The sequence below is a fragment of the Sparus aurata genome, chromosome 22, assembly GCF_900880675.1.
Source record: "Sparus aurata chromosome 22, fSpaAur1.1, whole genome shotgun sequence".
NCBI lineage: Eukaryota > Metazoa > Chordata > Actinopteri > Spariformes > Sparidae > Sparus > Sparus aurata.
Window position 1 is genome coordinate 22,686,330 of NC_044208.1, and position 16,715 is coordinate 22,703,044.

General features: G+C 43.7%; 1 protein-coding gene across 10 annotated transcripts in view; it reads left to right on the forward strand.

Annotated features, from left to right (window-relative positions):
• Positions 1-16,715, forward strand: part of itsn2a (intersectin 2a) — a 45,329-nt gene that overhangs the window by 12,581 nt on the left and 16,033 nt on the right. For 4 of the 10 annotated variants that reach the window (XM_030405422.1, XM_030405423.1, XM_030405424.1 and 1 more), the window contains 15 exons: positions 3,142-3,234; positions 3,354-3,417; positions 3,833-4,008; positions 4,198-4,419; positions 6,874-6,967; positions 9,823-9,965; positions 10,248-10,311; positions 11,684-11,821; positions 11,906-12,012; positions 12,102-12,592; positions 12,692-12,832; positions 12,937-13,024; positions 13,110-13,249; positions 15,615-15,695; positions 16,282-16,421. In XM_030405422.1, the coding sequence (XP_030261282.1) occupies positions 3,142-3,234; positions 3,354-3,417; positions 3,833-4,008; positions 4,198-4,419; positions 6,874-6,967; positions 9,823-9,965; positions 10,248-10,311; positions 11,684-11,821; positions 11,906-12,012; positions 12,102-12,592; positions 12,692-12,832; positions 12,937-13,024; positions 13,110-13,249; positions 15,615-15,695; positions 16,282-16,421 (2,182 nt within the window). The remainder of the gene's footprint in view (positions 1-3,141; positions 3,235-3,353; positions 3,418-3,832; positions 4,009-4,197; positions 4,420-6,873; positions 6,968-9,822; positions 9,966-10,247; positions 10,312-11,683; positions 11,822-11,905; positions 12,013-12,101; positions 12,593-12,691; positions 12,833-12,936; positions 13,025-13,109; positions 13,250-15,614; positions 15,696-16,281; positions 16,422-16,715) is intronic. The other 6 variants (XM_030405430.1, XM_030405425.1, XM_030405429.1 and 3 more) reach the window with 4 other exon arrangements.

A 16,715-nucleotide genomic window follows, 5' to 3' on the forward strand; every position in this document is an offset into this window, starting at 1 on the left:
AGGAGTAAAAATTCCAATGTCTGTATATCAGCTGATCTACCAACGATCCCTCAAACATGGTTATCAAACACTCATGGCAAAGAAATGCAACACTGGCAGGATGTTGTAAATGGATGAGATAAACTTGACATTAAGGCACTAAAACAGTAAACTTCCGAGGGGATTAATCCTAAACCGCCTTATTTACATTATAGTCTTTTAAAACAAAACTTTTTCATATCGGAGCATATTGGACGAGATATACGCCGATATCAATATATCTGTGATAGGCCAATACTGACTAGTATCATTGGTAAGCCTAATATATCAATCAGGCTCTACTTTTGAGGGGACTTTTATTCTGGTAAATCCTACATTTTTTACATCAAAGTGAGGCTAAAACTGGTGATGAGCTGCAGGTTAATCATTCAAAGGACAAAACTCTCGACAAACTAAACGATTGTTGTCTTCATCTCACATTAAACTCGCTGTTGTGAACAGTCTGTGTAAACATTTGGTTTTGGAGGTTCGTACCACTGTGATCACGATGGTAACAGCCCTCGCCATCGGGGAGGCCCGTCTGTCGCTGCCGAGCTCTCTTTGAAAGTGAGTTACGTACGAGCTGCTTTTTTTTTTTCCCCCAGTTGACCTCCAGCTGCAGCGTCGCATCCATCCACTTCACAGCTGTAGCACTCGCTGTATTCTTTCATCAGCTCATCTGTCTCTACTGTCTGAACGTAGTTTACAGTCAGCTGCTCGAGGCTGAAATCATCTTTTTTTTCATGCTTCGCTCTTCTGCCTGGACTCATTATCTGTCATCATCTCCTTATCTGCAGCTCTGTCATTCAGTTACAGCCATGTGGAGGGTTCCATCTGTGCACAATGTCCACACAGGCGGTTTTCTTTTTTCTTTTTTTTTAGAATAGCCTAACAGCTTATGGAAAAAGAAATTAAGCAAACCCCGATCGTGTTACAATTTGATTAATTTCACGGATCCCCCTTTAAGATTAATTGATTATTAGCTCCGATGATCATCTTCCATCCCTCTCTGCTAACGAGGTGTTATGAAATCGAGTGAGAATTGGGTTTCGTCTCCCTCGCTCAGTGGATCTGACTTCATTTTTAATTCATGGACAACCCTGAACTTACCTTGAGATATGCAAGAGCGGAGCAGAGTGAGAGAAAAAAAGAGAAAAGAAGCTGACTGGACATTTTTATACATTAATCATTGTCGGGAGTCAGTTTAGAGTGGTTTCATCTGTGGGGGAGGTCTCACTGGTGATGGAGATTATGCAGAATTTTTGGATGGTGAAGTTAAAAGTGATCCATGCTGAGTTCAGGATTAGCATCTCGGCTTCGGGGACTTTAAATGTGTTTGCTGTGTTTGTGTGTTGTGACGAGCCTACTGTGAACATTATGGTTTGAAATTGCAAAGGTGTCAATACTGTCTTATTAACGTAATGTGGGCGGTATTATGAAAAAAGCAGGACATTTTTGGGGTTCGTAATCCTTTTGTACAGCTCCACCAGTAACACTGTTGATGTTGTGTAGGATTACAGTCTTTGCGTCTTTGTTTTTTTTCTTTTGTAGTAGTCAGTCGGTCCAGCACTCATGATATTTTGAACAGATATTCGAGCTCTCCAGGAACAGTGGAAAATTAATGCTCGAGTCTGAAGTGTCTCCAAGAGCTGGACAATTAATCAAAATGTCATCAAAATCGCAACATGGCTGAGTGAAATATCAAATCGCAGGAGCTGCAGCATTTTCTTTATACAGGTAAAATGTGTCACAACACATTTGAGCCTTAAAATAAATATTCTACAGACTGAAGAGGAGAACGCTTACTCTGAACAGACCGCAGCAAAAACGTCTGTTTTAAATGTCTGTAAAACATGCAAAACTGACCATTCCCATTCAAATCATGAGTCATATTTCAATCGCAATATCTGTCAAAAAAATTTGCAAAATTATTTTTTGCATATCTTTCAGCCCTGACAACAACTGTTAGATGTCTCCCAAGACGTTTAAAGGTGCACTATGTAGTTTTAGGGAAGTTTATTTATTTTTTTAATCAGAAGAGAAATCTCTTCACTGAATCATCTTCATACAAAATAGACTATTTGTTTTCATGACTGAATAGACAAACTGACCTTAAAGGACAACACAATTTCATACTGTTACAATTTGTTAACATGTGGCGGACCCTACCCCCTTTTTAGCTTCAAACAGTGTTCTTTGGAATTTATTTTCCTCTGAGAGCAGCTTGTTTATTCACTTATGGAAAAGATAAATATTTCTGAGCTTGTGTTATTACCTCATTAATATTGTAAACATCAACATTTCTTCTCCAAAACTACATAATGCCCCTTTGATACATACTTTTATATGTATACGGGATGACGTTCAAAATATTTGCCAAATACATCAAAAACCTGACATTCTCATCCGCCTCGGCTATATTTTGTGACTAGTGCTAACAGAAAATGTTAGCATGCTAACAGGCTAATCTAAGATTGTTTAGATGGTGAATAAGAGGCCTGTACCTGCTACACATCAGCATGTTAGCATTGTCGCTGTGAGCATGTAAGCATGTTGATGTTAGCCTCATGGAGCAGTACGTATGGCTTTAGAATCTTGATTTTGTGTTTTGAGGTGTGTGATTAGCCAGGATTAGATTGAAAAAGTCTTCTCCAACATAGACCTATTTAACAAAAAATGGCAGAAATGTTTGATTTAATTATATCTTTCGGTAAAAATTTCTCTTAACTGCCTTGTTAATTACTTTGTTCTGCATCAGCGGGCATCAGTATGTTTCCTCTCCCTAAGGTGTTTTTGTCTTTTGATATCTGATATTTGAAATTGCAGTGAGAGACAGGAAACCTAGGGATAGAGAGGGGGAGAGAGAGAGAGGGAGAGAGGGAGAGAGAGAGGCAACAAATGTCTCCAGACATGTTGGTTATGTGGAATGCGTCTACACCAGTAGGCTACCAGGACGCCGCTCCCCACTTCTAAGTGATCCTTTATCCTGTTATTGCAAATGAAACGCGTCGGGACAGGATTTACTTTAACTCCAGGCGGCACGGTGGAATCAAAATCCTGTTTCATTGTCATTTTAAGGGAAACCTCAAACGTCATGGATTTGTGTCTCTGTGTTTCGGCCAGGCGCAGCCAGCGTGTGGGCCATCACTCCAGAGGAGAGGGGGAAACACGACAAGCAGTTCGACAGCCTCGCCCCCGTCCTCGGCTACGTCTCGGGTAAGGTGTTGGCATAACAAACAGACGGAATACTGGTTTATGAGGATCACCGGCGTGTCATCAGTAGTTCAGCGGTATCAAGTGTCCACCTCTCTGAGTGGTTTGTTGTGTGTCTTCAGGAGAGCAAGCCAGGAAATTCTTCCTCCAGTCCGGCCTGCCTCCTTCGGTCCTGGCTGAGATCTGGTAAGCACCGACTCACCGCTTTGTGAGTCTTCATCCAAAATAATGTGCCGATAAGCCAGAGCATGTAGGTCAGTAGGTCCAGCCTTTGTTTTTGGTCGGTTTGGACCTCTCAGCCTGCTTCTAACTTCCTGTTGAGCACTAGCTTCCTTCACAGCCTGCCCCACCTAGTAAACTGTGTGTGTGAGAAGTGTGTGTGACTGTGTGTGTGCTGTAATTAGAACAGACTGTGTGTGTGTGTGTGTGTGTGTGTGTGTGTGTGTGGTCCCTGGTCCCTTGTGTAACTCTTGCCATTTCTATTGTCCCCGTGAAGAAAAACAATACTGGGAATGCGCACTTTCCAACAAACACGTCATCCTCTCACATCAGTTTTTCTCTCCTCCTCCTCCTCCTCCTCCTCCTCCTCCTCCTCCTCAAGGAACCTCGCTGACATCGACAGCGATGGGAAGATGGACCGACTGGAGTTCTCCATCGCCATGAAGCTCATTAAGCTCAAACTTCAGGGGCGAAACCTACCCTCGTCCCTGCCGATCATCATGAAGAAGTCACCTGTGTCCAACTTGGCTTCGACCATCCCTACATCAGCACGCTTCGGTAAAAATGTGTCCAATTTCAAAAAACCTCCACACTCAAACGCTTTTCTCCTCCAACCTGACCTTTTTAGAAGTGTTATTTCATCAGTGGCCCAAGAAAAAAAAGACAGAAAACCCCATTTTTGTAAATGTTCTTCTGAAACTGTGTTGTTGATCTCTTCACGTTCACCTGTGTGTTTCCTCCTAACAGGAATGGGTTCAATGCCAAACCTGTCAGTCGGTCTGTCATCCATGTCAACTATGTCAGCCATGCCCATCCTAACACCCATCCCGGTTAACCCCCTCATGCACTCTGTGCAGCCCCTGATGCCAACGGCAATGACTCTGCCCCTCATCACTTCTCTGGGAAACTCTGGACTCCCCAACGGCAATATCAACCTCCTCACCCCACCTCTCGTTCCCAACAACGCAGGTTGGTTCTGCAGCGGAACCATTCTGATTTGCTTGTCAGACAGATTTTAATACAGATATCGATTTGTGGTTTAGCACCTTATTCAATCAAACTTGACCTGGAATCAAAAGCGTGACAAATGCTGAATATTTTGGATTATGTTCCAGAGGCATTCAGCTAATTTTCATTTCATGTAACTGGGATAGTTCACTGGCACGTGTCGCTTTGAGATTAAATGCAAAACAGGAGAACCTAGAGCGTTGGAAAAGACTTTTCTATCCAAGTACAGATAAGAATCTTGTGCTTTATGTCCGTGCTGAATGGCTTTTGATATTCACTTGCGCACATGCAAAGAAAGCCACTACATGGTCACAGATAGACCTTTTATTTTTTTTAGAATTACTTTGGATAGCGACAGGCGATATGGACAAGAAAGCAGAGAGAGAGAGAGAGAGAAGAGATGACGTGCAGCCCCGGATGGAGTTTAATCCAGGTCTCTATAGTATCCGCCTTTTGTGTATGGTGCTGACAAAGCTAACGTTAGCTCGCTAGCGTGTGAATAAAGGGTAAAAGGGATCATTAAAGCTGATAACACCACATAAAACTATAGCTTATGACACGACAATCTTTATATTCAAACCCAGTAACTGCTACGTAGCTGACTAAACTAACCTACAAAGCTAGCATTAGCTTTCTAGCATGTGATTGATGATACATAATGAGGACTTGTCTCTTTTTATGACCTGATAATTAATCACATTTCATTTGATAATAGTGTAAACTGAGAAGATATTAAACTAGATTTCCCACCTCGTACCCTTTAAAGTACAAAAGGTTATGCTAATAGCATCAGACTGAATAAATAAAGATAAATGCATCCATCTCATTCAAAACAACGTGAATACTACGAAGGACACAGAGTTTTCCATGTATATGAATATAAATTACACAAAGTTGAGCCTAAATCTGGCAAAAAAACAGTTTGTCGTTTAGCCTGCTGGAACTGTTTCATGTACTTTTTTTACTTTAATTTTCCGTTGGCTGACGTTAGCTGTGTTTTGATTGGACAGCCTCACTGAAGTCTTTATTCAGACATCTCTTAAGTTTAAATGCTGGAACCAGGTTTAATAATTCACCACTTTAAAACCAGCTAGTACTTACAAAGACCTTAAAGCCGCTGTAAGCATTGTCATCGTTTAGCTAACTTTAGCTAACCTCCTCCGTCTGTCACCACACCTGCACGACTCCTTTCTTGTTTTCTTGGTTTTGCCTCTTGAACCCTGAGCATGTTCCCGCCTCTTTATGGATTTCTCTATCCTGATTGGATAAAGTGGGCAGGGATACCAGAACATCTATTTTTAGTTTCACTTTGCGGCCAGCGAGAGCAGAGACCTGGGCTACTGACCGTACACTCCATAGCAACAATTTCCGTCTGAATATTGAGCTATTTAACACTTATTTAAAAAAGACATCAACCCTTCCAGCAGCTTTAAGGAAGACTTCGTGCACAAACTTTGAATGGATCCATGAATAGCTGGTGCAGCCTCATCCTGGTGTGTTATATTCAGTGTATCAGGGTCAGTTGCGCATTTATGGTGCAGCGTTAATTTGGTGTGGATTATACATGACACATGAAAGGGCTAAACCTTATCTATCTAATCCCTGAGGTTTTATATCTGTCTTGAGGAGCACACACTGTCAGTATTTTGTGTGTGTATATATATATATATATATATATATATATATATATATATATATTTCACACACACACACAGATGTTTCGGTATGCAGCGAGATGAGTCACCACAGTCTTTACCGCAGTTTCTGTGTTTGTGAGATAAAAAAGCAGTCATTGATGTCAGGTGTAGGTGCACACATACAGTACGTGACATCCTCATCGAGTCCGTTTTTTTTTTTTTTACTCTTTTTGGATTTCTCTTTTGTGTCCGACTCTCCGTGTCCCCACCTCCTCCATCTGTCCTGCGGCTGCGCTCTTTAATCTCGCTCTGTCTGTTCGACTCTAATCTTTAGCCTGTGAAACGAGCAATCCGACGAGAGTGAGTGTGAAATGTCTTGTATTATTTGGTGTTCCCTCAATCGTTACCTCCTCCCCCTCCTCCTCCTCTTCCTCCTCCCATCTCCCCTGCTGATGGAATTACACCAGTGCCACAGTTCTTCCAGACTAACCCTCTTTAGCGCAGAGTCGCAGGCCATCACTTTTGTTTTTTATCCAGACGTCAATAACCTTGCTGCCTGGAGCTCTGCGTGTGCTGCGACTGTAAAATACGAGGAGATAAGATTAGATGTACACATATTCAAGGGCAGTTGCACTCGGCACGTTTACAGCCAGAGATTGATTATGTAAAGAAAGCACGTGTAGACGCTTTATGTACACACATTTTTCACATTTATTACCTTGAATTCGTCAAAATCGTATCTGACTATTAACAGACTGCCTTCGACCCTTTTCTGCAGCGCTCCCTCTGTCTGGCTTCTCCTCTCCGATGGCGTTCTCTCCATCCACCGGCATGTCGAAGGCAAACTCTCTTTTGGACCTTGGATCCAGCAGGTGAGACGCGGCGTCAATAAACAGATACCGCATGAAATATCCTGCAGCCTGTAAGGGGGAATTCACTCATTTGGATGTCCTCGGCCTTCCTGAAAGATGCATTTAAAATCAAGCTCCTCCAGGTTTTGTGGGGGATGTGGGGGTTTCTAAAAGGCACCACCTTTTAAGCATTGATTTTTTATTTTTTTTTTTTAGAAAAGAAGCCGACCTATGTCGCACACAACTCAGCCCATTAGTTCAGCGTTCGCAAAGCATCAGGGTTTTTTTTGTTGTTTTTTGTTTGCAGGGAAGGGTTGGGGATCAGAATGCAGGCAGAGATGAAACACTTTGATAACAGAGGGGGAGCAGGAAGGCATTTTGAAATCAGATGTTGTAGTTGGCAAGAGGAGGAAGTGAGCTCGTTGAGAGTCCCAAACATCAGAGGAGGACTGGCATTCTTATAGGAGGAGGTCACTGTTGCTGCGAAGTCTATTTCAGGAGCCATGTTTGGTCCACTTCTAGATGTTTATCGCGGCAGCTACCGATTGGATCTGCAGCGTTACGTCGTACAAATGTTCACGGTGCCCAGAGGAAGAAGCCCACTGACTTTTATTCCTTTCGTCTAGCACCGCTTTGAGGTTCACATTTGTAGTTTCAATAACCTGATGGTTTGAAAATAACCCCTGACTTTTCCTCCAGAGACATTTTGTCTAGTACTTGCAAAATTGATGACAGCCCCACTGTCCCTTAAGGGTCCAAGTGTATGAAATTAAGCCGGGATCTACTGGCAGAAATGGAATATAATGTTCATAATTATGTTTTCATTAGTGTATTATACGATTATCGATACACTGGTGCCACATATTGATATTTTTATTCAAACATGCAGGTTCTGTAATCAGATTACCCTGACGATTTGACTCACCAGAGTCATCACTTTATATCTCCTTGTGGTGTTAACCTCTGTTAGCATAATTAACTCAGATAGAGGCGTAGTTGTATCTTTTATTTACACATTTTAACTCCAGAACTGTTCTGCTCTCCTGCTGTTTGGGAATCGGTGCTCTTTTTTTATACATGGCTTCATGATAAATTCTTTGAAACTGATGCCACAATGCAGGGAAGAAATACACACCTCCTGCTTTTTGCCTTTGTTGGGGTATTTTGTTTTTTAAGTAAGACAAATACCGTGATGTATCATTGGATGATTTCCTTGCAATATATTGATTATTGCAGAATTGCTGTATCGCGATACTGTTGTTGTTGTGAATAATATCTTCCTCTGAGATGCTCTGTGATTCCCACAGCTAGTGTATAATCACCCCAAAACTAAGAACCATGTAGATTTCCTACATTTAGAATTAACTTTCTGTCTTCAGCGGCAGCGGTCCCTCTTCCACGGGGGCCGCCATGTTGCACCACCATGTTTTTACAGTAGCTCAGAAGGGACAAACCAAGGCCTTCCCTGTTTTTTTCCATGGACACTGGACGGTTAGGCTGTTTTGGTTCTAATTAGCCATTGTTAACATGTTAGCAAGATGACCAAAGTTAGTGAATACGATAATAAAATGCTACCTGCTAAACATCAGCATTGTCATAGTATAGTGAGAGTGTTTGTATGCTAATGTTAGCATTTAGCTCAACAAACAAGACACAGAGCTGCTAGCATAGCTGTAGATTCTTGTTACCAAGTCAGAAAAACATACTTTGTGTTTCAGATGAAGTGTATAAAATAAAGGATCCGGTTATATGTAGCTGACTAAGGAGATGAATGTGATGTTGTTAAGGCGACTGGTTCGAGTACTTAACTGTATAATGTGTTAGTGGAAATATGAGACAGTGCGTGAAAGCGGTTTGTAGTCCTACATCTACAACAGCCAAACTTCCATTTGTGCTTTAGATCAGCACACTTAATCCTCGCCTGCAATAATTACAGTGTTCTGATGTAACAAAGGAGAAACTGGATTCCGGGAGGTTTTTGTGCAGTTTCAGCAACAGCCAGATTCCCCTTTGAAAAAAAAGTGACAATAGCGGTTTCCAGTATCCCCGATCCTTCTCATGGTGTTTTGTGCGGTTTGGGAAATAGGATAGGAGTCGTGTCTGGTTTCATTTTGTATTGTTTTGAGGAGCCCGGGGGCTTCGTACCGCCCTGACCTCAGGTGTAGGTGGTGAGGTGACTAATAATAAAGGAGTGTTAGGAAGTCAAACAGCAGCACAGGGTTGATCCAACAGACGCCCACATCGCATTATCCTTCAGGCTCTCGTTGTGACATCCTCTTATGTCATTGCTAGACACGTTGTTCTTTCTCTTTTTGTGTCCGGACCCATAACAAGTTTTGATGTATGGAAATTGCACAGCAGCCGCGACTCATACGTACACACAGAGAGGCATATATGCACAGAAAAGCCCTTGGGCAGAGGGAGGATCCCACACCACATCTCCCATTGTCTCCCTGAAACCTCTCCTTTTACTTCAGAGGGAGTACTGCAAGATTTCCACCCTATAATAACTGGGAGAAAAATACATTCTTCTCAAATGAACGTCATTGACCCGGCCTATCCCGTTTTTGCTATTCTTGCAGGGGCATTGTTTGTAATAAAAACAGAAAGCCTGATTAGTGTTGCCTGAGGAAACAGTGCTGTCTTGTTTCAGAGAGTCACCGTCTACGTGGTCGTTTGCGGCAGCAGCTTCCTCTTCCAGCTAATTAAGAGCCGAGGAATAACACCAGGGAGTCTCGAAGCAATTAGTGGTTTTAAGCCAAGGCTGGAATACGAGGGGAGGGAGAGAGAGCTGACCACATAATATTATTGTGTCATCTCCCTGTAGGTGGCTATCGTGACATATCAAAATGCCTCTCGTTTCTCTCCGCTCGCAGCTCAAATTCTTCCTCCACCACGTCGCTGGCCAGCAACTCCCCGAAGACGGGCGCCAGCGATTGGGCCGTCCCGCAGGCCTCGAGACTGAAGTACCGTCAGCAGTTCAACACGCTGGACAAGCTCATGAGTGGCTACTTGTCAGGTAGGATACACACACACACACACACACACACACACTCTCACACACTCCAACCTAAATAAACACGAGGTTCTCAGGACCCGTCGGCTGCTCATGACCGGTCCGACAGAGCAAACTCTGCGTCAGCTTCACTTCACACACATGCTCTCACACACTCTTGTTATTGATCTTAACCCCACTCGACAGAAGCCAGCAGTCAGAAGTGCTCAAACACTTTTCACTCCAGGCGATCACTTGAAAATTCACCCTGCTCTCATTTTGATTTAATTTTTTTCTACTTTGCAGGACCCCAGGTTAGAAACGCGCTGATAGCATCGAACCTGACACAGACTCAGCTAGCTACCATCTGGTGAGTATAAGGTGTGTGTGTGTGTGTGTGTGTGTGTGTGTGTGTGTGTGTGTGTGTGTGTGTGTGTGTGTGTGTGTGTGTGTGTGCGCGCGTGCATGCGTTCGTGTGTGTGGTGGAGTCTCTACTCTGCAGTTTCATACCCCTGTTGATGATAATAAACAGGTGGTTATTGGGGATTGCTCGGATGTTAAAGGTGCATTACGTAGGGATTTTAGTTGAAAACGTTCTAAAATGATCAACAGGCTGTGAAGAAATAACAGGACCGAAGTCAGGACGTCCATGTATTGGGTTTCAGAGATATCTAAGCTACTGGAGTTAGCATGCTAACCAGTTAGCCCCGACCCATCCCAGTCCAAAGCCTTCATGCTAGCGCACCAGCACACTGTTGAATACATTCAATGAGAATGTATTCAACAGGTGGCTAATTCTTACATATTTCACCTTTAATGCTGGATTCTGTAATGTATTGGCCTTTGCGGCAGGAAAAGGTCATTAAAATAATGTTGGAAATACACCAAACAGGGAATATCGTCCTAAATAGTCCATCTGACCTTGTACATGAGCCTCATTGTACATGAGCGGTCTAGCAAACTATTGGAGTTATTGAGCCTCTTTTAGCTTATTGTTTTGTTTTCAAAGCTTTGTTCTGGTTTCAGAGGTGGTAACTGTAGGGACTTGGCTTGGGAACCGAATGTTGTCTGGTTCAAGTCCAGGTTGAACCGCGTGTGAAGCAGTACTTTGAGTGCTGACACCGTGGCTGCCCCGTCTCTCTGACACCTCTCCCCTAGTAGTTTCTGTGTGTGTGTTTGTGTGTGTGTATGTGTGTGTATTTTGGCCGTATTTGTGTGTGTAATTAAAAAGCAAACAACAGAGCGTAAACATTGCATTCCCCCGGCAGGATGAATAAAGTGCTAAATTCAATTTTAATTTAGTGTTTTGTGTTCACCCTCAGTGCTCTCATCATTGTTGTTCTCAGCAGCAGTTAGTCAGCAACTATCTGGTGAACACTGTGGTGATAATGAGCCAAATAATTCCTTTAAGGAGTTGGTGGAAACCAAAACAAGAGCTAAAAGGAGAGCAAGGCTACTTTCTGGAGTCTCGGAGGGTGTATACTGCACATGTGCAGACACATTCTGTGGCTCTGTCTAGCACGGTGAGCGGTGGCATGAATGTAAACGTTGCTCTGCGTCGGCTGTGTTTAGTGTAAATAGGCGACTGTCTGCTAACTCATTCCCGAACGGCTTTATGAGGTCGTAATTTGTGAATGTTTACAGCTTCCTCCACTCCCTCTCAATAATAAAATCATGACAACGCTTCAGATTTCATCTTTACTGCTCGACCATGTGACTTACTATGTTGTGTGTGCACACAGGACCTTGGCAGATGTGGATAAAGATGGCCGGCTGCAGGGGGACGAGTTCATCCTCGCCATGCACCTGGTGGACATGGCTAAAACGGGCCGACCTCTGCCGCTCACGCTGCCCCAAGACCTGGTGCCTCCGTCTCTCAGGTGCAGACGCAGTTTGACACATTCACTCTGTCTACGATTACGTTCATTATTACAGCCACTGACATGGTCTTTCTCTCATTTCAGAGGAGGAGTCAAGACCAGCGAGCTTGTAAATGGAACCGGGCCGTACATTACCCCCTGTTTAATAGACACAACAGAGGTAGAACCTGCACAGAAGACCAAGAGCAGCGGTAGGGCACATTCTGCACAGTTTACATTTTGTTATAATGTTAGGTGTCCTCGGGTCTTGGCCTCACAATGCTCTCTCTCTGTCTCTCAGTGTCCTTCGAGGACAAGCTGAAGGAGAACTTTGCACGAGGCAGCGCCGAGCTGGAGAAACGGCGTCTGGCTCTGGAGGAAGTGCAGCGGAAGGAGAGGGAGAGGAGAGAGAGGGAGGAGACGGAGGCTCAGGAGAGGAGGGAGAGGGAGGCCAGGGAGCAGGAGAACCGGAGGAGGCTGGAGGAGGAGAGGCGGCTAGAGATGAAGAGGGAGATGGAGAGGCAGCGGGAGGAGGAGAGGGTGAGAGAGCTTGAGAGGAAGGAGGTGAGTGGGAGAAGAAGGCTTCTGGCCACGTCTAGACTGTCGTCTCCGGTGACCACGTTTTCTGCATTTGCTTTTCAGGCGGCGAAGCTGGAGATGGAGCGCCAGAGGAGGGAGGAGTGGGAGCGTGGGAAGAGAGAGGAGCTGGGGAGGAGGAGAGAGGGGGAGCAGGAGGAGATCTCCCGACTCAGGGCCAAAAAGAAGAGTCTAGAGTTGGAGCTGGAGGCCGTGGTGAGACATTTTTTTTTTTTTTTTTTTTTTTTTTAACAATCCTGCAAAATGTTAATGAAAGCTGGAGCAGGCTGTAATATAAACGTCCCGGTCTCAAAGGGCACCAAGCACAAGCAGATCTCAGACCGTCTCCGTGACGCTCAGAGCAAACGGCGGATTCTGAAGGCGGAGGTGGACCTCGTCAATCAGAAGAGGGACACACGCATCACTGAGATCAACACGCTGCAGCTTCAGTTTGAGGTGAAAGAAAGAAAAAGATTCATTTTTGTATTCAAATGAATCCTGTGAATGTTACTTTTCCTTTTCATTTCCTGTTTTTTCATGCCTCTGTGTTTTCGCCACAGGACTGGCAGAAGAAGCTCTCACTGCTGCTCCCAGAACAACAGAGGCTGACGGAGAAGCTGCGAAACATCAACCTCAACAAAATCTCCTGTGGGTCACAAACGACCGCTCGCGCAACACGAACACACAACACCCGTCGGTGAGTTCTCTGACCTGTGACCTTTTTGTCTTGTAGCGGTGGCTTTGACCTCCCTGACCGGGAGCGTGACGGAGAAAGGTGTGAACTGCCGGCGGCTGAAGGATCAGCTCGACACTCTGGAGAGGGAGACGACGGACAAACTGGCCCAGATGGAGGAGTACAACAAGGAGCTAAAGGTCAGAGACGGGATGTGGAAGATGGTGGTGACTGTATGAGCCGGTGTCAGAGGCGATTAGAACATTCCAGTTCAACACAATCTGTATTAGTCAGGACGAGCCAGGTCAGACCACAGACTGTAGAAAACACCAATAGTTTGGTCACTTGTCGTAGGCAGAAAATAACGATTTGGAACATTTTGATTCGCCAAAATACCTGTTGTTGATTGTTGTTGTAAATATAAATCTACATCACAGTTATTATTGCAGCTAAAAGCTAGTTAAAGGGTAACTCCACCAATTGTGGAGGTTTGGGGTACCACTACTGCACATGTGAAAAAAGTAGTATAAAGCCTTGTGCATGTAATTTTGATAAATTGCTTCTAGTGGTGTCAGTTGCATTGTGGGTAATGTAGGCAACAGGTGTTTAAAAGCGGTTAACTGGTCTGCATTGTACTCCTATAACACATTATAGACAAAACAAATGAACCAACTCAATACAGGAGAACCAGATATTGTGCCACACATTCTTTTTACTTTTTAAAACCTGGCGCCTACATTACCCACAATGCAACCTAGTGTGCTAGTGTAGAGTGAGATCACTGGAGGCATTTGTCAGAGTGCATGCAGCTTCCTCTGGAGCCACAAAAGGCTTTATTTTACTTTTTAAGTTACGCAGTAGTACTTCCCCAAGAAGCTGTAAACACACTTTAATGTGAAAATTTGGTGGAGTTACCCTTTAAGATGCCCCAAGCGTGGTCTGAATTTAGAAAGTCAGCCTTTTTCTAGAGCCCCAAATTCTCATATTTACTACAAAAATCTTTACTTACCTGTGGAAAAACTAAAACCCATGATCACAAACCTCCCTGCTTCAGTGTCTTAACTCTTTTTAATGTCTTTTTTATTTTCCGTAACTCAACATCATTGTAAACGAGGGCAACCTCAGTGGTTCTTTAGAGTTTAATTAAGGTTAAGCTTGAAATGAAATTGAATTTTGTCTACCTATCAAGACGGGATTTTCATCCACACCCCTCTGGTGTGAAAAATCAAGAAGCAGTTGAGTTGTGTATTAGATCCCATTAAACATAAATTATGCATTGAATTTGGTCAGTCTTTGAACTTAAACTGCATTTCCACACTGGGATTATGCAAATCTGACAAACGGTCCTTTAAGTCTTAAATAAAGATGACACAACTTCTTTCTTAGTGATGTTGCTGTTGGGTGTTTGGAGTTTGCGGGTTACCTTCTCCCTGCTTCCTCTCTTCATCCCAGCTGAGCCAATCAAACGGTCCGCTCAAAACTTCATTCTCAAACTTAAAGCGACTTCAGAATCCACCCAAAATTTGGCATGATATGTTCCGTCGTGCAGTTGAAGGTGCCTTTTTGAGCGCACAAAGAAAATATGAAGTTGATAAATATCTGTTTTCGCTGTGAATATGTCATTATGTCATCAGAACCGCTCTGGCGCTCTATAAACAAGTGTTGAGACTTGGAGGGCTGAGGGATTGTCCCCGACTTCCCCGCGGTTAATCACTGGCACCGAGAGAAAAAACAAACATTTCAGAGTAATAACCTGAGCCACAGTGTAGTCAGGATGCAGGACCTCCTCCCTGAAAGTGATTTCTCATCTAATTCTCTTCAAGGAAACAAAAAAAAATGTCAAACTCTCCCTTTACAGTTATGTATTTAAGATTAATATTACAGCGACATAAAGCAGCACCGCTGTTTGATGGATTACACCAATATAATGAACAAGAAGCTGGTGTGTAGGGAGTGGTTTTTTTTTTGTTTTTTTTTCTTTTCTTCCCTCCCGACATTTTTTTTATCGGAGTGTAACAAAAACGGGGAGTTTCGCATTTAAAACGCCGCCGCTGTGAAATCTGTGTTCAGCTGCTGGTGGTGACTGTAGAGTTTCGCCTCAGGCAAAGAAAAGCTATTACCTGACCGCTACTCGCTGGCAGAAAGCCACGATAATTCAGCGCCGGTGAAGAATGATGTCGCGTCCTCTTCACGGTGGTTCATCAGTCTGTCACTAATGATTGCAGCATCCAACAAAAAAAACAACTGCTCTTTTCTCTTTTTATCTGTGCAAATGTTTTCCGTTCTTAACTGCTTTTAACTTCTGTCTCTTTCTCCCTCTCTCTTTTCTCCTCCGCTACCTGGACATCTCTCCTCTGGTTATCCGTTTATTTTGTGGTGCTTCCCTTTCTCACTTTTATCGCCCTTTTCTTCTCGTCACTGCCTACAACACACCTCTGTTTCCCTCCTTTTTAATCCCGATCACACTTATTATATTTCACCCTCTGTCCGCCCCATCCTCTGTCCTGCCCTCCTCTGCTCTCCCTCCCTCCCTCCATCCATCGTCACACTGTGTTTCTTTCATAGCTTGGGGATATGGATGACTGTGTCCTGCGGGGCCTTCTGTCTCTGCTGGCCTGCCTCAGCCAGCTCTTCCTTCTCATCAAGGTTATCTTTCTTCCTCTCCGTCTCTCTGCCTCCCACCGTGCTGTAATCTTTTTTTTCTCACCGCCGCTCCCCATTACGTCTCTCTGTCGCCTCACCTCTCGTGTTCCCTCAAGTTCCTTTTAGTTTTTTCATCCCCGCGATGATTCGATCTCCTCGCTAATCCTCGCTCTTTTGTCTTTTCACTCATTATTAAACGGAGCTCCGTGCTCTGGTGCCATGTCCTCCCTTTTTTTTTCCTTTTTTTTTCGGTTATTTCTCTCCGTGGAATTTCTATCCTGTGTTTTCTGTGTAAACAGGATGCACCCTGAGGGTAAAAACACACATACTGAATGCTTAACCTGCACATTTGTGTGTTTGCCAGTTTGTGGGCTGACTCTTTTACATCAGTTTTGCATGTTTGGAATGATTGTCTTTGTACTGTTTTGCATCAAATACTAGAGACGAGTTTTGAAACAATACTTTCTACGGTTTTATTGAGAGCTTGCATACAGTCGTGTTTTGTGTGTTTGATCGCAGCACTGTTTCTGTAGCGGAGCAGCGTCTTTTGTGTCTCTCTGACGCGTTGCACTTCCTGTGACTGCATCAGGAGCTGAGGGAGAAGCAGGTGAAGCAGCAGGCCGTCCTGGACGACCTGCACAGAGTCAAGGAGGAGAAGCTGAGGGAGCTCCAGAGACGCAGGGAGGAGGAGATGGAGAGGAGGAGGAGGGAGGAGGAGGAGGCAGCCAGGTGAGCACGAGGGATAATGTGACTTGGAATTGTCTGCGTCTTCATCAAATCACTCATTAGTGGACTTGAATCTGCTTTTTTGTTCCTCTTTAGTTGCATCCCTTCTGGATGATTATTTTTTATTGACTATTAATCTTCTGATTATTTGGAGATGAATACATTACACTTCTGGTTTATTAAATGACAGAAAATAGTGAAAAATGTTATAAATTCCCAAGCTGATGTATTTAAATGTCCCGTTTTGTCAGTCCAAACCCCCAAAATATTCAATTTAATATGATATAACACAGATAA